Genomic DNA, 27,691 nt, shown 5'->3' with positions numbered 1-27,691 from the left:
TGTCATCATACATGCTAACTATTAGCTCACGTTACGAATGTAGAATTTAAATATATACAGAATAAACTAACACATCCATAGTTTTAAGAACTGCACCGGTTTTTCCTTCCTATATAAAGCGTTGAAGAATAATCGCCGATTCCAGAATAGCGTTTATTATTCTTTACTATTGAGTTAGTGTGTGCTATTTTGTAAGTGACAGGTACTGCATGTTTCTCGGTCGTTATCGTTGTATTGAGAAGCCATCCCCCGAGGCTCACTGTAAGGTAAGTGGACATTCAATCACAATCATGTACATACAGCCATTCCGCAGGCAGTTATCATTGTTGTACATTTCTGCGATTGACATTGTTTATTGATGCTTCCAAATGTTTGCCAGCACTTACCAAACATCTGAAAATATTCCAGTTATTAGGGTTACAGCGAGGCTTGATCAAAGATGATTTAATGTATTTAATTATGTAGAAAAGCTTGACTGGCAATGTGACGAACGTAGTAATAACCCAAACACAAACTGCCAACATGGTAGGCTAGATAACAACAACAACAACAACAACAACAACCACACACTGTTTGTCTAAACAAAGTCTCCATGTCCGATGTGTCCCTCCGCAGGAGACACGATGGAGCTCCAAGCTGTGTTGATGGCAGCTGGTGGGGGGTCTCGTATGATGGATCTGACGTACAACACCCCTAAGCCGATGCTGCCAGTGGGCAACAAGCCTCTTATGTGGTACCCACTGAACCTGCTGGAGAGGGTGGGCTTCGAAGGTGACCGCTAGCTTGCATCATACTATCTACTACATTCAGGCTGTTAAGAGCTATTATATCCGTTGATGCTTGCATACTAAATGCTTGACACAATTTAGAAGGCAATTAAGAATAGGCTTATCTACTTCTCCGCGTCACCCCTAACCCATTTACCCCCCACACTATTAATCTTTTCATTTCGAATGTATAGTATATATAGTACTACAGTATATTTTTGCAGTATATCCGTTAACACATCATGAGCGACGTTTTGCAATGCATTTCCTTTTTTATCTCTTGAAGCGCAACATGTAGGGGCTCCAAAAAATGATTGATGTTGAGGCACTTGGTGGATTTTGTTATTGTATGGTAGCAAACAACCAACAGAAAATGTCTAAAAAGTAGTTTTTTGTTTTACATCCCCATGTGTGGCGAGCATTTTACTACATGCAGCTAAACAGCCTAGTCTTGTAATTAGATTTAACTATGCTTACACAGCAATAGTGAGCATAAAGCCCAGGAGGGAAGACATTTTTTGCAGACAAGCGATTAAAAAATACAGGCCCAGCCAATTTTACCCAATTTTTGTTTCGTAGATTAGACTTTATGAAAGTGCACTTTATTTTATATCAAGTACTTTAAATCTGAGTTGCACATAGATCACTAAAAGTAAATTCATAGATAACTCAAAGTCATCCACTTATTTAATGTTAAATGTTTTATTTTTTTTAATAGTCTTACATATATTATTATATATTATATTGTCTTTGAGAATTTGCTTCTCTCAGCTGCTATTTTGGCTTACTTATTTTTGACTGACCTCCTACCTTACAGCCCAGGGGTGATGTCCACTTTTAAATTCCCCATTCTATGTGTTTCAGAGTGTTAATGTAGTGCAAAGTGGTAATCTCGAAGATTTCAGTTTTCTTCTCTTTGGCGGCACCTATGGCATTAAGCTGTCGTTGCAAGTGTGGCTTTGGACCTCGCTCAAGTTCCTAGAGATCCCAGACAAACTGGCTACTTGGCTCAGGCCGTGGAGTGTGTTGACCTGTAACCAGATGGTTGCTGGTTCAATCGATTGACAAGGTGTCCCTGAGCAACGAACCTAACCCTAACTGCTCCTGTCTCCTTGCGTGCTTTCTGCGACACACCGGTTGTGCATTGTGTTTGCAGAGGTAATCGTGATCACCACCAAGGAGGTGCAGAAGATGATGAGCACGGACGCCAAGATGAAGCTGGAGGTGAAGATGAAACTGGACGTGGTGTGTATCCCAGAGGACACCGACATGGGCACCGCCGACGCTCTCCGCCACGTCCAGCAGAAGATCAAGGTGTGCGCTCTCCTCGCCCCCTTCTTATGCGTTTTTGCAGTGGGGTTGCAATGAACTCAAGTTGTAACCAAATAAGAAACACAATGCACTAGGGCAGGGCTGCCCAATTTGGGGACCGATTTTATTTGGGCCGCGCCTTACACACTGTATATATTATTGTTTTCCGCCATCAGCGCTCGGAATCTGCGCTCGCTCTCATTGAATATTATTTATTGGTGCACTTCCATTCCTGACCCTAGAATAACATTGTGATACATTGATGGTAGGGTGGCGCTGTTGAGCTCCTATCCTGTTCAGCCGCCTCCCACATATTTGACTAAATATACTGAAAAATTTAAATTTTGGCCCACGAGCCTCCCCACGATTACATTTTGGCCCTCCACTGGGAAGAATTTGGGCCCCCCTGCACTAGGGTGTTTAAACAACCGTTGGACTATAGGAATCGGTCTCCCGTCCCAATAATCAAGTGGGCTCAGACGCTGTCGCTAGGTGGAAGGAAAGAGGGGCCGAGTTTGAGGCCCGTTGGGGCAATTCGGAGGAAGCAATACAGAGTGCTTTGCATCAGGGCAAGCCTGCTCTTCATTTGTTACATGTTACCGTTGCCTGGGATGTCCTAAAATCTAAACGGCACACGCACGCACGAATGCAAAGACACATACATACAGACACACACATCCATGGACCTATTTGTGTGTTCAGTGCATGAAAAAGTGGTTATTCCGAGTTGCAAATCAAAGTTATCCGTGGCCATAATTTGGTTAGTTGGAACATCAGGTAAGTCTGCCAACGCCAGGGTATGACTAGTTCCAAGCAGCCAAGACAGTTTAGTCCGTGGGAACCCATACCCCTACCAGTTAAAGAAAGAAACACTTATCGGTGCCCACCCAGAATGAACTATTGTGTATTCCCTCACATGGCACATGCCAAAGGTGCTTGCGTTTTCTCTCCCACGCCACACCATGTCAGACATCTCAGTGGCATTGCCCCCCTCTCCTTCTAAACAGAGGAGGTCATGGTTAAGGCCCATAATCACAAGCTGTTTAACCAAGGAATCCAGTAACACATATGGTACTTAGGCTGGGGCAGCAGGTGCAGCAACAGCACCACCACCACGGCCCTGGGCAATCAAGGGGGCCCTGGCACATCAAAGCCCCGCTGAGCACAACCTGTTCCCTGAGCGCCCATCCCCTAAATCCTGGCCCCTGCATATTGCTGCTTTGAAGCCTGGGGATAATGATGGCAAAGATAAGGGTGTTCATATTGCAACCTGAATATCACTTTCTTATAGATGGCAGCAATCTCCTAATGTTGTTTAAAGAAATCAGCAATAATACTTTATCCATTATTATACATCCATTACTTATGGGCCAAGATCTGTGCTCTCTGTCCCCTTGGAAAAGTGGAGTTTATGTTTGACACTTTTCTAAAGCTATTGTTGAAATAACTGCGGTGGCTTTTGAATCAGTATGAAGCATGCACAGCAGGTTTCCTTATGCTGGAGTACCATATCCCCACGTTTTAATGGTTTGCGTGTGCGAGCTGCATTTAATAACCTCCATGCTACATCTCTCGTACAAAGTAACCGTTCCAGTGCATCTGTCGCATGAAGCCGGCCAAAATGTGACAAGGAGAACAGCACTGCTTGAACATGTACAGTCTGGTTCCACTGCATGAATTTGTCTTGCCTGTCTGCAGTACCAAAAGGTCGCCCCCATTCAAAATGTATTGGTTCCTCGTGGTCATTTGTCGAGAGGGGATGTCACTGCGCATGCCAGGGGCAAGCATCGGTGCATGCGTATGCGTTGCCTGCGTATGTTTGGTTATCAAACATTAACGTGTGGACCTGTGGCGGCTTTTAGTGGGGTGCACGACATGGAAGGAATTGGCAGTGTATAGGAGAGACCTTTTGTAGTATGCCGCTTGGAAGCCCCTCTTGAGTGAGACACCACTGTGTACGGTACAATTCTACTGGTTTTTCTGTGCTACCGTTTTTTGCTCGTGAACACGGCTGATTATTACGCGTATTAGGATCTCGTTGATCCTATTGGAACTCACGATGCATTTTAAGAAGAATAAATAAGAAGTAAGAAGCTGTGTGGGCCTTGGTTGCGACGGTTACAGTGAGCGGTTAAAGATGCACATCATAGTAATATGACATTTTAGCATGTTGCTTTTAGAGTAAATCCAGATGTCCCCTGTCAAGACAAGCAGGCTTGACTTTTTCTTTTTTTGTTTGTATGGTACAAATATAAAAGCTCATGAACAAAACCATAACGTAAGAAAGCCCTAAACGTACACACGGACAAATGTGCGACGAGTCTGGGCAGGCTCCCGCCAAGAACGGTCCAATCCCTAATCCCCCCGATCAGGGGGCTAGATTAGAGGACTAGAGTTACACACACAAACACACTGTAAGGTGATGAGTGAAGGACCCTATCAATGGAGTGCCAAATTCCCTGCATAGAAATCACTCACGCTGTCCATTTCGGAGCACCGGTGCCGTCCGCACACATGCTCATCCCTACTCACACAACACCGATACACAGTCATCTCCGCACACAATGTGGCATCCCGTATTGGGGATTTGGTGCGGCTTATCAAACCAAACACTTCAAGTCGGGATTGAAATGAATAGGCAGAGTCACGGGTTTACCCGAAGGAAAGTTTGTCACCGGCACGTTTCGTCCTGTTCAGACTTTTAGCGGCGAGGTCTTTATTTAGATGGATGTTTAAGCTAAGAAACGGTTCTTTCTTATTGAGGTTAACCTATTGAAAGAGAGGCTTTTCTGAGAGCTTTGTACTTTTCCATTGACATTCCTTTCGTTTTTCTTGCTTGCGTAAAGCTTTCTGCGCATTACATCCTGGCTTCTTCGGCTCAACCTTATGGAAGTGCATAAGTGGCTTCTGTCTCCCCCAGACCTAAACCTCTTTTTGAGAGTTGCTGAACGAACCGGGAATTCCATTATTACATCCCGGAGCTTCTCACTAGGGCAGGCAGTTAAATGGTTTTAGGACAGGAAGGCAGAGGAAAGATAGTAGATTGCAATGGAAAACTGTGCATGGATCCTGTCCTCCAGGTAACAGTGACACAGGCGAGTTGTGGGGGTTTGGGAGACGGGAAAGGGAGAAAAAAGCCTGTATCCTTGTGGGACACAGGAGACATGGTTGAGTAAGAGTTTACCACCCCCCCACCGTCAACATAAACGCGCACACTTCTGTTATCTCCTCTGTCACGCTCACTGTGCTCTCCTCCTCTTGACATGTTGTTCTTAATGGTGATCCGGAGGGAGGTAGTGATGTCATTGGTCAGTCCAGTGATCAAAGGCCCACATTTCTGTGATCGCTCTATTTTGTTGGCGTGGAGTTGTTCAAATGCCAACGTTTGCACAGTTCCTCTGGCATTCAAACCTTTTTAGGATGTTTTTGCAAAGAAAAAAAAAATGGCAACATAAGAACGTTAGCTTTTGTTGTGTCTGCTGCCTCGAAATGAGTTAATTCTGGAAACAATGGTAAATAAATTAAATGGAGATGGATGTCCCTATAACCAAACCGGTTATATGCTGTTTGACTCTACCTTGGTTTGGTTATCGTTTTCCCAGCAAATCTTCATTGCTAGGTCGGCCAGCCCAAATTTTGTAAATCTTCTCACGGTAAAGTTTGAAAACCATCTCATTTGAACTTGGGTCACTAGCATTTTATATACAGAATGTATTTATTTTCAACATTATTGACAATTTTCAACTGGTGTTATCTATCATTGGAATGTGGTATTGTAAACTTAAGGTTTTGCAGTGTGTGTGTGCGCGCGCATTTGGGTGTGTGTGAGTTCCTGTGTGTGTGGTCCCGAGCGGTCGAGCCACGATCATCGCTGTTGAAAGGTTAAAGTGTCTCTATCTCTCCAGCTGACTCCACTCTGCTGTCGCCTAAGTTGTGTGTGTGTGTGTGTGTGTGTGTGTGTGTGTGTGTGTGTGTGTGTGTGTGTGTTTGTGTTCTGTATAATCAGCATGTGATTGTATGCCTGATGGTTGTGTTTTATACTTGCCATGTAGGGGTACCAACTAAATCTTGCACAATTCCCACTTGTGACTTTGTGTTTATGTGGAATCGTCCGCAAAACGGTGTGTGTGTGTGTGTGTGTGAGTGTGAGTGAGATGCACACAGACCTTATCTCTCCACCCCACGTGTTGACCAGTGTCTGTGTATGTGTGTGTGAGTGAGATAGATGGAACGACAGGAAAGAAGAGGGTTAGGGAGAGGGAGGGAGACGAAAGGTCTAGGACTGCCAGTGTTGGCTGGTCTCCCGCAGACACCTCCTCGGTCGTTCCAGCGGAGGCTTCCTGTCTCAGCGTGGGCCAGACCAGGCTGTGTTACCTCCATACCCGCCCTGGAGACCTCCATACCTGGCCAGGAGAACGTTAAATGCCATTACTTGGACTCCTATCTGAGATGAATCTCTTATGTCCATTGCTAGATCGTTATCGTCTCTTATTAATAATTGTAGCACCATGACACAGGATGGGATGTCGATCTCCCAACCTGTGCAGTTGGAGGTTGCAACGTCAATAGCTCAATGTGGCTCAATGCTGATTCTTCAAATATCATGTTCTTGATTGTGGAGGACACGTGTTGTGTTGTGTTGTGTTAGTGCATGTTGTAATGTTGTGTAGCATTGCCCACTAGGCCTTGAATTCAGAAATGTGTACCAAATGTTGTTCCTTTTCCTCTTTTATTATTCCCAGCGATGACTGGTTGGATTATTTTTCAATTTGTAACTACTTGTATGGGTTAATGTGTTCATTTGGGGGTTATTTGAAATCAGATTTTTATTTGAGCTTTTGATATTGAATGGAGGGATATTTTTAATCCCTTCAGTCAGTGTGCTTCAGTTAGTCTTGAAGCTTTTTTTTCTTCTACCTCATCTGTGACTGGTCCACTTTTTTATTTTTTACAACTCTCTTCCTGTCTACCTTTTCCTTCACTTCCTTCCTTGAGAATCTCTCTCTCTCTCTCTCTCTCTCTCTCTCTCTCTCTCTCTCTCTCGCTCTCTTTCTATCTCTCCATTTTCAATAAAAGCTGCCTTTCTCTATCTTTTTCTAGTGTCTTGTCCTGTCTCGCCCTCTATCTCTTCAATTAAAGTTGACCTCTTTTTCAAGTCTCTCTCTCTCTCTCTCTCTCTCTCTCTCTCTCTCTCTCTCTCTCTCTCTCTCCAGGAGGGTATATACGGTTGTATCTGTCACTGGGGCCACTGGTGCTAATGGTAGGATTAGCATGCCTGCTGACAGTGCTTGTCATTGCACCACCAAATGGAGACTCAAGCGCACGTAAACACGGTGAAACTTAACCCGGCCATGGGAGCCGGTTAGTGCGTCTCATGTAAGTGTGGCTCTATTTCTGGGCCGCCATCCGTGTGCCCCCTATCTCTGTGGAACCTGCTCCATGGAATTCCCTTTTGTCCGATTCCATAGTTTGAATACAAAGGGTGGCTAATGCTGGTTGGATACGATGTCTCTTCGTAAGGGGGCAGGGGGGGGGGGGTTTAATTAATAAAAACCTGAACTACCCCTCATGGATACAACTCGACGCCAGCTTTTTCGATCTTGAACCGAGTCATAAGAATTAAAGATGGAGGACCCTTTTTGTATTTTCTTACAAAAGACCCTTATGCTCCACGCTACATCATCCATAGGATCTGTTCCACTACGGGAAGCGCTGCCTTTACCTAAATATCCAGTTTAATAACTGGTTACAGGGAGGGGATGGCTACTGTGGATTCCCGAAACGGCATACTGGCCAGTTATCTGTTGTCCATGTGTGTTTTTCCTATACTCTGTCTGGCTCTGTTTATATTGTGTGTGTGTAGTGGTGTGTGTGTGGGGGGATCTGTGTGTGTGCGCTATAAGAGCTCAGCGTGCCCAGAGTGCAGTATGAAACGGTGTGCTGTCACGGGCTAGCTAGCAGTGTCAGCCAGCCGGAGCGGGCCTTGGGGCCTGGCTAGGGGCCGGTAACTGAGGTCCAGCTGTTGAGGGGCCCCACCTCCCATTCCACAGCTCCCTGCTCCTCTCTTCCCACCTTTTTTTTTTAAAAAAATTATATATTTTTTTAACAATCCCTTATTTTGTTTTTCCTTTTTCGGCTTCTTCTTATAGTTAGTAGAATCTTTTTTCAGATTTATTCAGATTATTGCTAGGCATTGGTGGGCAATTTAGAATTGCAACATAAATCAAAACTGAAACAAAATGCATAATGGTCAAGTTCACCCAGTGTGTTTTGTGGGTATCAGTCAGTGTTTGTGTGTTTGTAAGCATGTTTGTTAGCCCCTGCACCGTCACAAGATCACATCATGAAAGGTTCACATGCTGAATTTCTTCATTGTCAACACATCTTGCTACCCTTGTCTTTCGCGGTGTCTCTCCCCCAAACTCTGTGCGTTGAACAGATCCCTTTACTGGTCTGTTTGCGTCGTTAGGATCCACATAGGGCAGGCTCTTTACGCCCTGACAGGTGTACGTGAAGTCTTGTATACTTGTGAGTTCAGAATGTGCTAATGTGCAAATATTTACGCAAAGCAAAAGCTGTGCTCGCTAAGATAGTTGTCACTGCTCCGGAAAAATGCAGACTGCCTATGCATGTATATGCATAGGCAGTTTTAGACGATAACTCATCTGTGCTCTGTAGAGTGTCCTAGCTGGATTCTCAACTCATGCATCTTTTCCTGCATGTTCTCTGCCCTAACGAGCTAACCTTTACTACTTATACAGTAGGCAAATAATCTAATCCAATCTACAGGGCAGGTGTTCATTCGTTAAATTAATGCGTGCGCAATTAAAGAATGCATTCAAATTCTACTACATACTGGTGGGCAAGAGGAGCCCATATAGCATACACAGACCCTTTTATTAAGAAATGTATGTGGTATCAATCTGATAAAATGTTTTGCATGCATCTCTCTCTCTCTCTCTCTCTCTCTCTCTCTCTCTCTCTCTCTCTCTCTCTCTCTCTCTCTCTCTCTCTCTCTCCGCTGACCTACAGACAGACATCCTGGTGATGAGTTGTGACCTGATCACGGACGCAGCGCTGCACGAGGTGGTGGACCTGTTCCGGGCGCACAACGCCACGCTGGCCATGATGATGAGCAAGGCCCACGAGTTCACGGAGACTATCCCCGGGCAGAAGGGCAAGAAGAAGACTGGTAACTCACGCCGCAATCTTTAGTTTGGTGTGTAGCAGTCAACTAAAAAATGTTGATGGTTCCACGTCGACGCAATGCAAGGGGCTTTACAAAACCCATTGCGTCCTTGCGGGCCCTCCTTGCGTCCACCGCAAGGGCCTCACCCGACGCAGAACCGAAACAGGTTCACGACTGCATCGAAGCGTCTGCCTGGTCATTGCGTTGCGTTGACGTGGAACCATAACTGAGCCTTAAGGATAGGGTACATCACAGGATTAGTTAATGTTGTAATCCAAAGGCGTGTATCTGGTGGCAGCCAAGTCGAAGATGCACTTTTAAAATTTGGATAGTACCCGTTCAATACTTCCGGCTCACAACTCATCAATTTTTCTTGGTTGCTGACTTTTAGGCCTTTTTCAATTTTTTGATATTTTTTTAAGATTTAAAGGACGTTTTTTCGATTGCTGTTCCCACTAAAGTCTTGTAGTTATGTGAACAACTACAATGTATACAATTGCATCAAAGCGAGTACTATTGAATACATGGATAATTGTGAATTAAATTAACTTTATTTTCCTCCTTTCTGTTTGTTTTCCAGCCGAACAGAGGGACTTTGTGGGGGTTGATGAATCGGGCAAGAGACTGCTTTTTATGGCCAATGAGGCAGATTTGGAGGAGGGGCTATCGATTAGGAAGTCCATCATGAGGAAGTAAGTCGTTTGGGGTGGTATGGAAATAAGAAAATAGTATAGTGGAGTTTTGACATTTAAAATCTAAATATCAAACATTTTCAAAGTAATATGTAATGACTTGGGTAGGGTTGGAAGCAGGATTTGTTTTTGTTCAAATATCCTAAAATATAAATTTTACATTTTTTTTAATAAATTTCTAATCTTTTATTCTCGAGACATGCTTGGAGGATTCATCAGTTATAAGATATAGGTTTGTGACCAAAAACAAGCAAAAGTACGACCTACGCTATTTAACATTTGAGGAAGACCTATCGTTATGACTAACAGTTGCAGGATGAATAGTAAAAGCCCAAATTGATGATCAAAAATATGCCAATCTCGTTTATGCTTTTGCACGCCCCCGCCTCACACTGAGTTCGGGCAGGGGGGGGTCTCCCTTGGGGATTGGACACTGCTCACTCGTTTCGTGCATTATCCACCAGTCTATACAAGACCTGCTGCTTTGGCTTAACGCTCAGACCTCACAGACCACCACAGAGGTGGCCCGGCTGCCTTTAAAAACAACTCCTTTCACCTCTTTCTCTTCCGCCCTCTTGTATCCACGAGAGAGGTTTGTTTTTGAGCTTATGTCTGGTGCGTTGAGGTGGGTGGGTTTCTTCTGCCTGCTAGCCGGGACTTGTTGGGTCCCAGTTCTTCTCTGACCTTCTGCGCCTTTGCTCCGTGATATCTCCGCAGGAGCTCTTCAGATTAGATCTGTTCCCCACAACAGGAGCAGAGGTTCTCTGTGAAGGTTACAGTCCTAGGAAATTAAACCAGCCCCGGGATAAAGGTGTGATGTGGTAAATAATAATTTGATGATTATCTACGTCGTATAAGATAAGTGCTATTGGGATTTAATTAAGGCAGAATAAATGCTTTGTCAGAGATAACAGCTCAATCAAAATTTTTTTGGTGGATCACAATTCACAAAAGGATCTTGGACCCTAATGTTACGTAATAAAGTTGCGCTACTTGCTTTAAAGAACACATATCAGTGTTTCAAAGTAATATCAGATGTCTGTTAGTTGGAATACAACTTTTCATTTATTAGACCAGGTTAACAGAAAGATTATCTTTTATTTATCAACCATGGTCTGAATCAACCAAGATATGGTTTCACAGTCAAATGTACAGTAAAATATCATTAAATGATAGATCATTCCACGGCTTCTCCGTTTTTTTCATATTTAATTGTATTCTGTTGCTTGATTATATTGTTTAACAGTTTGCTACAACAATCCCTAGTGTGTGTGTGTGTGTGTGTGTGTGTGTGTCTGTGTGTGTGTGTGTGGTAATGTAGTGGCATGGTTAGTGTGTGTGTGTGTGTGTAAGCAAGCTTGAGTCTGAGGTTGTGAGGTAATGTTAGTTTCTTAACTTGTGTGTGTCCGAGCGTGTGTTTGCGTGTGCGTGCGTTTGAGTGTGTGTGTGTGTGGGAGAGCTAGGTGTTTTGGGAGCTCGTAAATACTTCATGGAGCCAGAGCCACTGTAAATTCTGGCCAATAAGAAATGGGTTAGAGCAGCTGCTTGCCTGGTTCTCACATTGGTCTCAGACAAACACACACACACACACGCAAGCACGCACGCACGCACGCACACACACACACACACACACACACACACACACACTAAAACATCAGGAAGCAAGTACTGGACTGGACACTCAAACAGCCGAATTAGGACTCACACAGGGAAATCGCTGGTGCAGACCTACTCTAAAACAAGGAGGAAATTAATAGAGGAAAAACACTCAGGCGCATACACCCGCTCACACATTGTCACAGTGTTATGGCAACATGTTGAGCTCACAGTTAAACATTCAGCGCTAACAGTGACTTATAGCCCATAGGCCGCCTCTGGCTTGCTCCTAGATGCATGGAGCCACAGTGGTGCCGCGGGCCAGCACTTCCTAGTTGATAAGGTCATGATTCTGAACTCACGAGCGTGCAGTGTTTACCATTCATATCCATGTAAAGAGTGTTTACGTATAGACTCATGCTCCCGTGATGACCACACATGTGCATTCCTAACCGGACATTTGAATACATAATCATTTACATTACGTTGATGAAAATAGAATTCAAAAGGACCCTAGCCTGTTCTATTTTCACAAATATAATTATTCATTTTGCTTGCGTTCTTCTCTTTGCCTCAAGTGTTTGTTTTCTTTTTAAATATGTTGTTGGTCTTAAAAGTAGATTACCTCTTTTCAGTCTTGTCTTTGGCTTAAGTTATTTACATATATTCATTTTCTACTCTTTTGCTCTCCCGCCCTCTCCCGGCAACACAACATCAACTCATCTTGGACATCGTTGATCCCTCCATCAATATGTCTAAGCCTGACAATACCTCTCACCGACCGGTTCCTGTTTCTTATAAACACGGCCTCTTTCCCTCGCCACTTCCTCACCGTCCAGGTGTCGTGACGTCAGAAACACGCCCTGCATGTCAGGGGAACCAATGAAACGACGGCAACAACCTCCTGCCAGCTCGCCGCCGTGGCGAGAGAATACGGCTCGTAAAACCACTCCGAAAAACCGTCCTCCCGCTGTCTGCTGCTTCTCCCAATCCCCTCCAAAAATAGTCCCAGCTCCATATAAGTTGTTGTGCGGTGTATTTCTGATTACGTCCGTCTGTTGTGTGAGTCTTTGTTTGAGGCGGTGTCCATTTGGCCAGACTCCTGCTCAATGCGTCCCTGCCCCGGGAATAGCAGCACCAAGTCGAGTCAGTCGGCGTCCACATGGAACAATTACACCGCTAACGTTGACTGGCGTAACGAACGTGAGATACAATAGACACTAAAGGCTCAGGGTCGTTCTCTATTTCTCTGTTGCGTCACTGTCTTTGTGATTTTATTTGTGCTTTTCCACATCGTGTAACCAAAGCACGGTATCTAGAAGTGGGATTGCGTTTGCCAAAGATAAATTAACTCGCTCTTAAATAGACGTATTAGTAAGTTAAGTATTAGTTAGAGCGGCCAAAAAAACAAAGGGAAAATTTCCCCCTATTTTACTGTCGGGAGTAATTACATACCATGGCTAACAAGTCACCCTAATTTTGCCTTGTTTGTGTGTGTGTGTGTGTGTGTGTGTGTGTGTGTGTGTGTGTGTGTGTGTGTGTGTGTGTGTGTGTGCAGTGAAAGCCATTCTGTTAATGATAGCATTTGCAGTCACCCTGGTATGTTTGAGTCATAGTCTGCTGTTGGGTCTTAGTGGTAATTAAAATACATTAGTGTGTGTGTGTGTGTGCGCATGTGTGCGCGCTTTTGTTCTCCAACCACTGTGGACCTCGGTAGTCGTTCTCGGAGTAAGTTAATAACTCTGCGGTTCAGGTTATCTCTAGCCTGAGGCTGTGCTTCAGAGGCCCTCTTCCCTCGTCAATCCATACACTGTGCACAACCGCCACACAGCCCACCTCGCTGTCAGAGGAATAGGGATAGGGCTACAGGTCCAGACACCTTCTGCCATTTCAGTTGTTTACTTGCTAGTCTTGTTTACATTTTCCTCTGCTGCCGCAGAGCCATCGATGAGGAAACAACGGCGTGTGGCTAGCATTTGTTTCTCCTTGTAATCTTTTGAACTGCTTATTGCAAAACACTTGACATTGTGGGCTGAACAATGATTGATTGACGACAAAATTGAATTGTATCAGTTATTAACAAGTAAGGTCCCTGGGGCCTTTTTTGATGAAGGATATCCAATTTGCGATTTAAACTCTGATGGTCGTGCTTGTTGCAAATGTGCAGATCAATCCTCGCCCGTCCTAATCTACTGCTCCATACTGCACCTGTGCACACTCTCACGGAGATGCACCGAGACACACTGACGCCAATGTTTACGTATATGTCTACACAGATCCACAGACAGACCATACATACACCCCCCCCTCTCCCCACTCCCTCCCTCCGTCTCCAATCCCAGCGTTCCCCGCTAGATAGCACAGGGTCCTGCACCCAAGGTCCCCAAACAATGACATCACACGCTCGCATGGGTGTTCCTGGCAGATTATTTTCTCAGCCGTCTATATACACACACTAACATGTGCAACACAGTTGAGTCAGTATGTCACGGTTGGACCCGTTGCACCGGGAAGCACATAGAGACCACACCCAGAGAGAGGAGAGAGAGAGAGGGGGAGGGAGAGAGGGAGAGAGAGAGAGAGAGAGAGAGAGAGAGAGAGAGAGAGAGAGAGAGAGAGAGAGAGAGAGAGAGAGAGAGAGAGAGAGAGAGAGAGAGAGAGAGAGAGAGAGAGAGGGAGAGATTTGGGAAAAACTGAAAGTAAGCACTTCAACATGATTACACTTTATACAATAAAAATAATCCAAATATATTGTAATAAGAACGCAATAGGAACTAAAATGATCATACCTTCGTGCAGTTTTGTATTGATATATATATATTTTTAGGTGAAACAAAATCTCAAATATCCGTACTAATACTGAAGCTTAGTGTCTTTACCTGTGCGGCAGAACAGAGTGCAGGAGGGCGAGGTTGGTGAAAAGCCGTGAAGGACTTGCGGTACGCTCTATGTTAGCTGTCGCTTCATAAATGTCACATGGACATAAAAAGAAAATACCTGACATGGTCTTGGATTTTTAAGTGTGTGTGTGTGGGTGTGTTCCTGAACTGAGGGCCCACATAAACCAGTCTTGTTGGCGATGCCTTGGCATTAGCACCGCAGGTGAACTAGGCAGGCTGACGAGGGACACAAGACAGATGGGTCATTTGGTCCTGTTCCTGGGTTTTATGCTGGGCTCCAGGTCTATATTAAACGGCAGCAGTAAAATACAACAGGGGGGTGGGTTGGGTTGGGGGGGGGGCAGGAAGTCTGCAGGCAAACCCAAAACAGTGAGCGATGAAAGAAAGCAAAACAAAAAAAATACACTAAAAAGACTGACTATGGTTTTCAGACTGACACGCATTGTATTGGGATTTATTTTCTTCTGCAAATACGTAATTACAGAGCATATGTGTGTCAGCGCGTATCTGTTGATGCGTATGGGTTTCTGTGTGTAGTATAACATTTTTATTAACATTTGTGATTTTTAACATGTATTCTCTCCCCCTCCCTCTCTCTCTCTCTCTTCCTCTGCGCATCACCAGACATCCCCGGATGCACATTAAGACCGGCCTGGTGGATGCCCATCTCTACTGTCTGAAGAAGTCGGTGGTGGACTTCCTGGCTGAGAACAAGTAGGGATGATCCATACTCTGAAGTTCTGCTCCCATGCTGTACTAAGCTCTCAGAAACAACCATCGGTACACAAGGGCACACATGTTGAAATGTACAAAAACAAACAAGCATAAGGTATAAATGGTTGACAAACAAAAACGCATATAGTCACAGACACACACACACACTACACACACACAGACACACACACACACACACACACACACTGGGGTAGGTATGGGTGGGTGTGGCAGTGTTTAACGGTTGTGCAGGGCGTGTCCGCTCCTGAAAAGGTCCTGTTTGCGGGTGTTTGGAGAGAGGTGATGATTAGTTTTACTACTTGCCACTGAAGCAGGTTGTTAGGGCCTTTAGCCCCCAAGGTGGGCTGACGTCACTGGAGTCCTCTGGTCAGGCGTGGGGGCTGTACAACCACAGGTCTCTGTTCTTGTTCTGCAATCCTGATGCAGAGGGCTTGAGAGATCCTACAGAGTTACCGAAGAGGAGTCCAAAGGGAAGTTCACAATGATCCTTGCTGACGTTGCTCTTATCTTTTTATGTACGCAAAAAAAAGATAATTAAGTTTTTTCGTGTTTGCCTGAGCATGAATGCCAATTTGATGCCCCTTTAAAATCAATTTTTTAAACTCTAGTTTTATGTGTAATGCATTTCAATTTTACTCGATTCAGGACCTTAACATGGACCAGTATTACTCAAAGCTTAAGATTGAAAACAAATAGGGACTTTTCTATACCTTCAATCCCAAGGGCTTAGATTTTTCTATTGATAATCTGATATATCTTTGAGACATCATTAAGGCATTGTTTGGCATTTTTTACTTTTTATGAAGTATTTTCTTATACCCATCCATCTCTCTCATTCTCTCCCATCGTCTAGCTGACTCACTTTCCCTGGAAAGGGTAACTGTTGTTGCTCGACCCTCATTCAGATGGAAATTCTAATCTCTTAGAGAGAGTAAGGAGAGGCATGGGGAGCGTAGAGGGAGATACTCAGAGTAGGGAGAGAGAGAGAGAGGGGGGAAAAAAGTTAGTTCCAGGAGGGAGACTAAAAACACATGATTCAGCGTTATTTCCTCCAATAAACTGCAGTGGAGCCGACTACGGAGTAATTTTATTGATGCATTAAACTAAATATAGCTAAGGTTACACTGCTTGGTGTAAAATTTTAATTTATGTCAGTCTTTTGTTTTTTGACTACTTCTTTATGCCTTGTACACTTGACGCAATAATGTCAAGTATACTTGCGCCTGAGCTCAGTTAGGGTTTGAAAGGACTAAACAGACACGCATTCAGATGCAGCATAGCAGCCTCCTAAACCAATAGAAATGACATGGTAGATGAGAAACTCCCCGGAAACCATAAGATGATGCCTTCTCTTTCCATGAAGGCTAGTTGTACAGAAATAATACAGCATTAACGGCTGCACACACACAATTAAAGACTAGCATAGCAATTCTGGATAGAAATAAAGCAGTCCCAATTTTATAAATATTACCTTATTCCGCTCGGGTTATAAAAGGCATGATGATGGGTCAGCTCTTTGGCTCAACCCAGTGATGTGCGAACCATGTAGGGCAGAATGACCTGCAGCGACCGGGTTTGATTCCCTACCTGCGGTCTCTTGAGACATGCCATTCCCTCTCTCTTCATCAAACAGCTTTCCTGTGTCTCTTCACTCTCCTGTCCACGAAGGCATAATACTCACGCATTTACACTTGATTTTACTTCAAAACGTATAGTGTTACACTGTTGTGCGTTGTGTTTTGATCTGCCCTGCCTGTCTCCCCCCCCCCCCCCAGGTCGATCTCGTCCATCCGCGGCGAGCTGCTGCCCTACCTGGTGCGTAAACAGTTCTCCAAGGCCGCCCAACAGCCAAACGACTAAAGACGAGGCAGACGAACAGAGCCAGAAACACAAAGACGGCAGCGTCAACCTTGGTGGGTAACGCACAAGAACTCCCCCACCCCATACCCCCATTACCCCCCCCCCAGACGTCAACCTGGGTGAGTAACTCAACGGACCCCTCCCCACCCCAATACCACCCCAGACCTCCATAAGCACGAAGGGAAGGGTGAAAAAACACAAACTTATAGGTTAACGTCATTGATTGCAATCTAGAGAGCAGTTAAAATAACTGACAGACACACACACACACGCACGCACGCACACGCACAACGGCGGACAAAGAGTTCCCGCTTCCGACAGCGCTTTTTGAAATAGGCGTCTCATGCCGTACGGACTTCTTCTGGGACTGCCTTGTTGCCACGGCAACCGGTACGCGTACAAGGGAAAAAAAACAAGCAGGGATGACCCCGGCCCTCCCCCTTTCCCCCCCCCCCCCCCCCCCCCCTCCCCCTCTTATCTCCCCAGATCTGCACATTCTGTCGCGGGAACGAGCCGTTGCTGCAGCTGCCCGGGACTACTCCTGCTGGAACGACCACCCGCGGCGACATGAGCGACGCGTACCACGGCGGGACGCTGCGCTGCTACGTGATCATGGAGCAGGGCCTGTGCTACCGCGTCAACACGCTGGCCGCCTACATAGAGGCCAACCGGCTGGTGAGGGACGCGTTGTGTTTGGGGGCCCTCTGTCGTTTGTGGATTTGTGTCCTTTTGTTTTGTGCGTGCATTTCTGTGTGTTTTATAGTACTTTTTTAATTTTTTTTTCTTATTTCGCCCGTTCTTTTTTCCCGCTACTTTGTCATTCTTCACTTTTTTTTTCCAATTTTTCTTTTTCTTTTTCTTTTTTTTTGTTCTTTCTTCCCGTCCTCCCCGTATTCGTTCCATGATTTGTTTTGGTTCTTTGTGCATTGTTTGTCTGGCCCCGGAGGAATTCCGTCCTCCTCCTCCTATTGCCTCCTCCGTGAAAGCAACCACGACCGCCGTCGCCGCTATCAAGTATTTATGTACTCACGTCTCCTCCCCCCTTCTCCTCTCCACACCAGGCCCCCAAGCTGTTTGAGGAGCCGGCGGTCCACCCTTCTGCCGTCGTCTTCGAGAGGGGTCTGGTGAGTAGAATGTCCTTGACGCGGCTCCACGTCTCCCAGGAAGACATCAAAGTCTCCTGATAACATCCTACCCCGGCGGCGGCCAAGTTCCCCGCTTTTGGCATCCGCGTGTGTTTATATATTTCGACACTAGATTAAGAAAATGTTTCCGAGCAGACACTTTAATTTTGCCGGCGGTTAATCTCGGGAGAAGTTTAAATGGCATTGAATAATGTAGTGTATCCAATCATAATGTTAACATGTGGTCAGTAATTTTGCAGAGAGGTATTTATTATGAAGCAATGTGTATCCTGCATTGTTTGAAGTGCTTCCACTTGATTTCTAATTAGTTTCATGAACCCAACCGCTCACTGTGTGTGTGTGTGTGCGTGTGCGTGTGTGTGTGTGTGTGTGTGCGTGTGTCCCCTAGATCGGGATCGGACAGCATCATCGGGGCAGGGGGCCAGATAGCAGAGAAGACCTCCATCAAGAGGTCTACTATCGGCAACTCCGTCACTGTGAAAGAGAAAGTTAAAGTCACCAACTCCATCGTCATGCACGGTGTCACCATAGAAGAAGGGTGAGACACACACACACACACATATGTTCACACACACACACACATGTCCACACACACGTTTCCCCTGTATTTTAGCAAACCGGGGACCTAGGTAGCACATTTCGGGACCAGGAAAGCCAAACTGATGAGTCAGGGGACGATGCTAGCAGTGGCACTAAATGGCTCTCTCCGCTAATCCGTCTTGTGCTAACCAAGTTGCCATTTAGCCAGCTTCTTTAATCTCCTGTAATTCTCTTATTATCTCGGTCTAGCTCCCAGAGAAAAAAACAGCTTAGACGCTGCACATGCTTTAGAAAAGCCTTCCTTGGTTTCCAATTCACTTGACAAAATTGTTTTTTTTAGTGATTTTAAGTAAATGGCTTAAAACTATAAGGATGATTGTAGAATCGTATTTGAAGGCCCAATGTTGAATCTCAGGAAATCTTTTGAAATCACAACAGTAGTGTCCAAGCTTGTCTAAACACAAACCTCGGTTCAACAGATCTTTAGTGTTTTGGAGACGCATGCTGGGTGCTCAACAAGCCCAATGGCAGACAGTGGGAACGTCTTGTACCGACACCAGTCTGCATCAGAGGATATTACCCTCAATAAGCCCTGGTTGCCTGCTTTATTCATGACTGGGACACTTGGTTACAGTCCATCACAATATTATCTTGTTCCAAAACGTTGGCAGTTCCTGTCAACGAACGGGATTTGTTAGTCATCACCCAGCAAACATCGCACCATTGTTTGTTTTGTCTTCTTTTGAATATGTTCACAAGACGACAACGAGCGGCCGTTTTATTTACGCGTTGTCACCTGGCAACCTTAAAGATACAACCTGCACAAATCTCTTAAAAAATAAGTATCGCACCCTTTGTGTTAACAAATGTGTGTTTTGCAATCTAGAAGTAACCTAGGTCAGAGGTGGGCATGAAAGATGTGTTTCAATTTTTTTTTTGCTATAAGGTGGCAGTCCAGAGCATAAATAGAGGCAGAAATCTATTGAATGTTTTTAATTATGTTTTCAATTTTCACTCGTTCACATAGTGTTTTGGGAAGAATGGCAAAACATTGAATTTGCCCCTTTTTCTCTAAATTGGGGTCGTACTTGAGTAACAGAGATACAATGGCATAGCTCACTATGTCGACGATCAAGTAATACTTAATTTCAGGTTTAAAAAAAACAAAAACTGTCCCGTTTCTCGTGTTTGCGGCATCTGTCCCGTCAGACATTACTAACTGGGGTTTTTGGGTCGCCTGAAGTCGTTTAAATTGCTATGCAAAGATTGTGTGTGTGAGTATGTGTGTGTGCTTGATGAGTTCAAGTAGGCGGGACATCAGAGTGTGGTGGTGGTAGTGGTTGGGGGTCCAGGGTCGTGTTTCCTGTGTAACGCGGGGTCAAACGCAGAACGTCAGGTGGACAATGCACCTATTGGTGTGTAACCAGCCAGTTGACTGACCCCAAACAAACACATGGCTGGTGAATAACACACGTAACATCCAAAACCTTCATTAAACAGCCATGTCGTTTTGAACCACTCGCACCCGCCAGGCTGTCCCAACGGAGGGTCCCCAGCGCTCTGAAACACACGAAGCCCGTCCCGGCTGTGTCGATGTATTCAGACGAAGAGAAGGAGGAAAACATCGCCTCGCATTTAGAATCGATTGAATACAGAGACATGTAATCGAGGACCTACCGACAGGCTGATTTCCAGCAGGGTGTTCAAACTCAGTGGTCCACCTTTTCCCTTGTGGGTTTGCCTACCCGGGCCAGACAGGCAGCTAGACTGTCCCTAAATGAAAGGGTACCGCCACATGCTGACCGCTCAGTCTCAGTGTTCAGTTTGATCCAGCCGTCTGAAGTAATTCATTATTATGTTGCTCTGCAAACGGTAAGCAGGACCTAGAGAAAGAGCTGGAGAAAGGTGGGGCTGTGTAGATAGCAGTTGCCTTTGTGAAGGTTACGGATGGAAAGAGGGTCCCCTACCATACACTCACGCACACTCACACACACAACACAGCAAGTGCGGATGTTAAAGTACTAATTTCCATCCTTTCTGTATTTTTTCTTCACTTATTTCCAAGTCTTAGTCCCCTCTCTCTCTCTCTCTCTCTCTCTCTCTCTGTCTCTCTCGCCCCCCCCCCCCCCCCCCCCCAAGCCTTCTATGGAGACCCTCATCATGTCCACGAAAGGTGTACTCACAAAGGCAGTTTGGTAGAAATAGAGAGAGGGGGGAGAAGGAGGGGGGGGAGAGGGAGAGAAATAGAGGGAGAAATACAGAGCGATAGAGAGAGTAAGAGAGAGCTTGGGGGGGGGGGGGGGGGGGGGGGGGTGCATGCTAGCTAGCACTAAAAGAAATGGCAATTCTTTCTTTTCTTTTTCATCTGTGTGAGGTCATAAGAAGGAGGGAGAGAGAAGGCAAGTGGAGAGGCAGTCTGAGGGGGATTAGTGGGCCCGGCCATGTCGACGAGACCCCTCGCATTTCTGGCCCTCATTGTTTGGAGCTGACCATGGCTTGTTGACAAAGCGCTGCATGTTGGGGGGGGGGGGGGGGGGCGAGGTTGATGGGGTCAACCTAGAGAGGAGATTGGGGGCTTCGAGGTCTGTGTGTGCGCGGGTGGGGGTCATGGCAAGCAGGAGCCCTGGTGTTGGTAATTAGTGGTATTTCAGTACTAAGGCCTCTTTGGTGGTCTCTCTCTGTCTGTCTCTCTCTCCCGCTCCTTCTCTTTCTCTCTCGCCCCCCCTCCCTTTTTTCCAATGTTTGAAAACTCCTAAACCTTGTAATCTCCACCAACTAACAGCATTACCTACCGCTCTCTCTCCGGCTCGGCCTCTCTCTTTCCTCCCTCTCTATAATTCTGTTGCACACAGGCAGACCTTCTCTCTCTCCCCTTCTCTGCCTCTGGCGGTCTCCCTCCCCCCCTCCCTCCCCCCTCCTTCCCAGCCTAACCACCTGAAGAGAATAAGCCAATACAAACCTGTGTGTGAGGTGTGTGAGGGGGGCCAAGTGTGTGTGCGTCACAACCTCGGCGAGACAGACATGTGTTCTCCTCTGACACACACACATGTGTACGCACACACACACACACACACACACACGCACACGCACGCACGCACACACACACAGCTAGCTCCTCGGCTGCCCCACATCAGGCACACTGGACTGTCTGTCTCCTATCCAAGAATGTTATGGTTGTGGCTTGGCTGTCCCTGGCCAAGCCTGCCCAGGTGGGAGCCTAACACAGGGCGGGTGCCATCTAACACACACACACACACAGATCACACACAGGCACATGTGCACACACACACACACACACACACACACACACACACACACACACACACACACACACACACACACACACACACACACACACACACACACACACACACACACACACACACACACACACACACACAGGGATAAGCTGGTGTAAGCACACACTGTGGAGGCATCATTACAGATATGCACAGTATCACTGACATACATACATACACACACATAGGGGCATACTCATATACATACACACACACACACACGTGCGCACACACAGGCATATCCGGGGGCTCAAACCCGAGTTGCTGCCGTTGCATCAGTCCGCCGGTCCAATATCAGGTTGTCAACGGGGAGGGTTGATGTGGAAGTCCGTCCGTGTCCAAACGGCTCGCGTTTTTGATCAGGCTGACCAGATGGGAGTCTGTGGACGGGGGAACCCCGATGAATGTCCCCACTGTCCGCGTGCCCTGGAGCAAGGCATCCAGAACCCCAGCTGCTGCTCCAGCGGCCAACAGACCCAAAGGCTGTGTATACAGTGGTGGGCTCTCGGGTGTAAGCGCTCATAACTGGTTCACACAGGCCGCGTGTGTGTGTGTGTGTGTGTGTGTGTTGCCGGTGGTGTTTCCTACAACCGCCTGCACATGTACCGCATGACGGGTCTGTCCTGTCTTGTCCACTCAAACGCACACAACATGTGTCTTTTGTTTCCCGTTTCAAAAAAAAAACTGCTTTGTCTGTGTTTAGTCGAGGTTGTGTTGATGTCTGTGTGTGTGTGTGTTCCAGGTGTAACATCCAGGGCAGTGTGATCTGCAGTAACGCCGTCATCGGCCGCGGAGCGGATCTCAAGTACTGTCTGGTGGGCAACGGTCAGCGGATAGAGCCAGAAGGTAAAACACACACTGAAACACACACGCAGTTGAATCTGTTCAGAAAGATCGAAACTTAAATCATGAGGAACTAACACTGAATGGCTTTCTGACATAAAACTGTGCAGTAGATGAATGGAAAACATCTATTTTCCAGTAAGTTCAAAGTTATGTGTAGGTTAACAAAAGTTAAGTGTAGTTTAGTGCAAAGTTAAGTGTAGTTTAGTGCAGGTTCAGTGCAGTAACATTGAGCAAAGGGTTTAGTTCAGTAAGTACAGAGTTTGTGCGGGTTTAGTTCAGTTAGTACTGAGTGAGTACAGAGTTAGTACGGGTTTAGTTGAGTTAGTACTCGGTGAGTACAGAGTTAGTGCAGGTTTAGTTCAGTTAGTACTTAGTGAGTACAGAGTTAGTGCGGGTTTAGTTGAGTTAATACTGAGTGAGTACAGAGTTAGAGAGCGTTTAGTTTAGTTAGTTAGTACAGAGTTAGTACGGGTTTAGTTGAGTTAGTACTGAGTGAGTAGAGTTAGTACGGGTTTAGTTGAGTTTGTACTGGGTGAGTACAGAGTTAGTGCGGGTTTAGTTACGTTAGTACTGGGTGAGTCCAGAGTTAGAGCGTGTTTAGTTGAGTTAGTACTGGGTGAGTACAGAGTTAGTGCCGGTTTATTTCAGTTAGTACCGAGTGAGTACAGAGTTAGTACGGGTTTAGTTGAGTTAGTACTGAGTGAGTACAGAGTTAGTGCGGGTTTAGTTCAGTAAGTACTGAGTGAGTACAGAGTTAGTACGGGTTTAGTTCAGTTAGTACTGAGTGAGTACAGAGTAAGTGCAGTGTGTACAGAGTGAGCAGCCCTCTCTGTCCGTCCGCGTGGGCCTGGCCCCGTGACAAGTTGTCTGCAGAGGTGTGCTGCCAACAGAACTTCAGGTGGATCCGTCTATGCTTCTCCTCACATCTCACTCCAGAGTGCGTCTGTGTGTTTGTGTGTGTGTGTGTGTGTGTGTGTGTGTGTGTGTGTTTGCGTGTGAGCATCTATAAAGTGTGTGTGACAGAGAGCTGGAGGTGGGGGGTGAGCATGCCCATGTGTGGCTGGAAGCCGCTCCTGTTGAATCGCGGGTGGTCCAGTTCTGGCCCTGCTCTGTAACCTCTCCATCACAGCAACACACACACACACACACACACACACACATACACACACACACACACACACACACACACGCACAACCAGAGCACAATCTAATTGAGGGAACAACAGAGCAGTCCAAGTATCAACAGGAAGAAGAAGGAGGGGTGGGGGTGGGATAGTAATGCCGGCCAAAAAGCGAAATCTATCTCAGGAGACTTTTGGAACGAGAGGCCGACTCGTGAGCCTTCATCTTGGACGGCCTCCTGTCTTTTGTCCGCTCGCCTTTCCAGGGAAGCGATAATGCGTCATGGGTGTTTGCCCTGGGTGCCCAGGGTTTTATTGTACGATACGGTGGAGGTAATGTGGAGTCAGCCAGTCCCACCATCCAGGGGGTCATCAGCGGGATCAGACGGCAATTGGTTGAAATGCAAACGACGCGGTTATGCAACGAATATCCCGACGCAATATTGATCCACTTACATGTGTGTAGAAGAATGTGTGTGCGTGTGTGTGTCAGTATGTATCTGTGTGTGTGTGCGTGCTCGTGGTAGTATATATGTGCTTGTGGAAGTATGTGTTTGCGTGTGTGTTTCTGTGTGTGTGTGTATGTGTGCTTGTGTGTGTTACTATGCATGTGCGTGCGCGCGTGCGCGTATACGACTACAATAATAGTGACTAGTGTTCTCCAGTATGTCCGTTCCCCTGTCTTCTCTCGTCACCCCTGCTAGCCCGCTGACCGGAGGCTGCTAAAGGCATTACACACCCACTACTCCTCAAGCTGTTGGAAGGGAGACCACCCTGACAGCTAGCTGCACACACACACACACACACACACACACTCGCCTGGGCTCTGCCTGTCAGGTGTTGATATTTAAAAGATACAGACTGCTCCTCTGGGCGCTTCGACAAATACACACGGAGGGCAACGGTGCCGCGCCGCATACACAAGACACGCAAATACTAGAGACACGCAGACGCACACATGACCCGTCCGTGGCCCTGGGGGGACCCGCTGGAGAGGTCCACCCCCCCCCCCCCCCCCCCCCCTGGAAGTCCACTCCCAGTTCTGTGAATCCACGCTGGATCCAGATAGTCCAGGCTAGACCGAGCAGCACATATATATATATAATATAATTCTATAATCATAATTATACTATCATAATGAACAACATGGTATTGGGATACCATGTTGTTCCCTTTAATTGATTTCGAATGGCTTTTTAATGCCCTTGTTTTTTCAGTCAGTGAGATGGAACTGTTTTTATTGTTAACTTCAATACAAAGACAACTCCAGTCTGCCATTCCCCTCACATAGAGTTACCTTGGCTTTGTTTTACTCAAGGACGATTAATAATAATATAATTGTACTGTAATGGTGCCACGCTATGTCACTTCTCCCCTGGAACTTGATCTAACTTTGCGTCTAGAGGGTTAACCGGAGAGGGATTTGCCTCCGACATGTGCATATGATATGCAATGATGTCAGCGAGTTCGGCGTTCGCTTCCGCTGAGCCTCACACTTTGGCCTGCAGTGAAGCCTTTTAGATCCACATGGGTGTCTGCATCGCAGCCGGACTGCAACCTAATGGATCTTTCAATCAGGGTGTATGGGGGCGCCACGGTGGCTCACCAGGTAGAGCGTGTGAAATTAGGGCTTAGTCCTGATCGCAGTGACCCGGGTTCGATTCCTGCCCGTGGTCCTTTGCTGCATGTCCTCCCCTTTATCTCCCATACCTTCCTGTCTATCTCGCTCTATAACGCACAAAATAGGATGCATCTCCAGGGTGACCAGATCCCAATTCACCAGATGTGGGACAAAGACGACGTTTGTGTGGGACAATGAGGGCAGGCCCGGGTGTACGTGAAATGACGCCCTAGGCGAGACCTCCAAGCGAGGGGGGGGGGGGTTGATTGACACGATCAAACAGCCCGCCCGCTCCCTGATGACAGCCATCACTGCTGTCTCGTCACGCAGCTATTTGATGAATGCCAGATTATAAAACACGCATTTCAAAAATCGAGTCTGACTCTCAATAACAACGCGGGACGGCGTCTCAATTTGCGGGACACGCACAAAGCGGGACATCCGGTCACCCTAGATGCATCCTACTCTATAGATGATGTCTGCCCTAGGCTCATACAGGACTCTACAGTGGAGGGTCAGGACCCAAGGCGCAGGGCTCGGGTGGATGTTGGGGCGGGATGTTCTGAGGCTGGAGTAACCACATGAGGCGACCACACCAGTCTGGGACTCCTAGGACACCCCCCCCCCCCCCCCCCCCCCGATCACAGGCGCTTCTGGTCACCTACAGGCCTTACCGCTGCTCCCCTTCCCGTCCCTCTCCATACCCACACAACCACTCGCTGTCTTTTCATGACCACCGCACACACACACACACACACACCCGGACGCATCACAAACACGGACACACACACACACACACAGATACACACACACACACACGGATACACACGGACGCATCACAAACACGGACGCACACAAACACGGACACACACACAGACACACACACAGGGTCAACCCGACCCCACCAGTGCCCACCGCGTCTTCATTCCCCCTCTCTCTCTTGTCCTCTCTCTCCCTCTACTTTCTCCTCTCCTCCCTTTCCTGTTCCCCCCCCCTCCGTCCCATGCTTCATTTCTCTCCCCCCAAACGACACGGGGGCACGGACCGCTTCCCCTCCGCTGCAGATTCCTTCACACCAACCCCGAAAAAAAGCTGTCTGTGCGGACGGAACATTAATGCGTTCCACATCGGTTTGCCTTGGATCAACATGGCCGCTTTGCGTGGGTGGGGGGGAGGGAGGGAGGGAGGGAGGGAGGGGGGAGGTTAGATACAACAGAAGTCTTCTCCCCTCTCGTCAAGACGGCTCGGGATGGAGGGAGAAAGTTAAAGGCGAGCGTAAACGTGGATCGGAGAGCCGGTTATGATTTCATGACGTATTTATGAACATCAGTTGTGTGCTGGTTGGTGGTGGGTTATACCGGATGAGGGACGGATTAGATGAAGTAAGGTTTACTGCACGAGTTCGATGTTTCATCCGTAAGAATGGATCCATCATATTATGGGCTCAACCGTTGGGCAGGTAGTATCTCTAGGGACGGGGGAGAGTTTATTGTCAGACGAGTGGGGTCTGTCGTAGTCTCTCGTGTAGGTTACCGCACATCTACTTCAAACCCGCACGTGATTGTGTCTTGTTTTGCTTGAAGAAAACAACAAACTTTTCAAATGTGTTGGAAGCGTATGCCACGTTGTACTGTCTGCTCTCTGTCTGACGCCCCTCTCCTCTCTCCGTCGGCCCTGCAGCCGAGAGGACCAACGAGGTGATCGTCGGGAGCGACCAGCTGATGGAGATCTAGCACCCCAGGATGGCGCCCCGGACGCCGCCGCCGCCACCGCCACGCCTCCCAGCGCACAGACCGACCCGCACCGGGGGGGGGGGGGGAACAGAGAACCAGAGAACCAGAGAACCGGTCAACCCACCAATCACGAGCCGGCGTTCTGTCCCTCCGGACAGAGCCGTGCTGCTCCCCATAGGCCTATTTTTTTGTACATCCTGTCAAAATAAAATAAAAAAAAAGCAAGTTCTATTTAGCCCGATACAAGAGATTCAGAGATCCTTTCTTTGGTTTCAGAGTTTTCACTTACCTGCTGCCGTTTTAAGAATCTTAACACAACTCTAAATAAACTTTAAA

General features: G+C 46.8%; 1 protein-coding gene across 1 annotated transcript; it reads left to right on the top strand.

Annotated features, from left to right (window-relative positions):
- The first annotated feature begins 7 nt into the window (after positions 1–7).
- Positions 8–27,691, top strand: eif2b3 (eukaryotic translation initiation factor 2B, subunit 3 gamma). The gene is given in 15 exon segments (XM_079750183.1): positions 8–266; positions 616–771; positions 1,924–2,081; positions 9,111–9,270; positions 9,848–9,959; positions 15,080–15,169; positions 16,966–17,032; positions 17,034–17,103; positions 17,537–17,607; positions 17,609–17,725; positions 18,112–18,174; positions 18,584–18,586; positions 18,588–18,733; positions 22,777–22,880; positions 27,303–27,691. Coding segments are annotated over 14 exon segments (1,362 nt in total). The 5' UTR covers positions 8–266; positions 616–623; the 3' UTR covers positions 27,356–27,691.

Source organism: Pollachius pollachius (assembly GCF_949987615.1).
Source record: "Pollachius pollachius genome assembly, chromosome: 14".
NCBI classification, from domain to species: Eukaryota; Metazoa; Chordata; class Actinopteri; order Gadiformes; family Gadidae; genus Pollachius; species Pollachius pollachius.
This window is presented reverse-complemented; position numbering and strand designations above follow the sequence as displayed.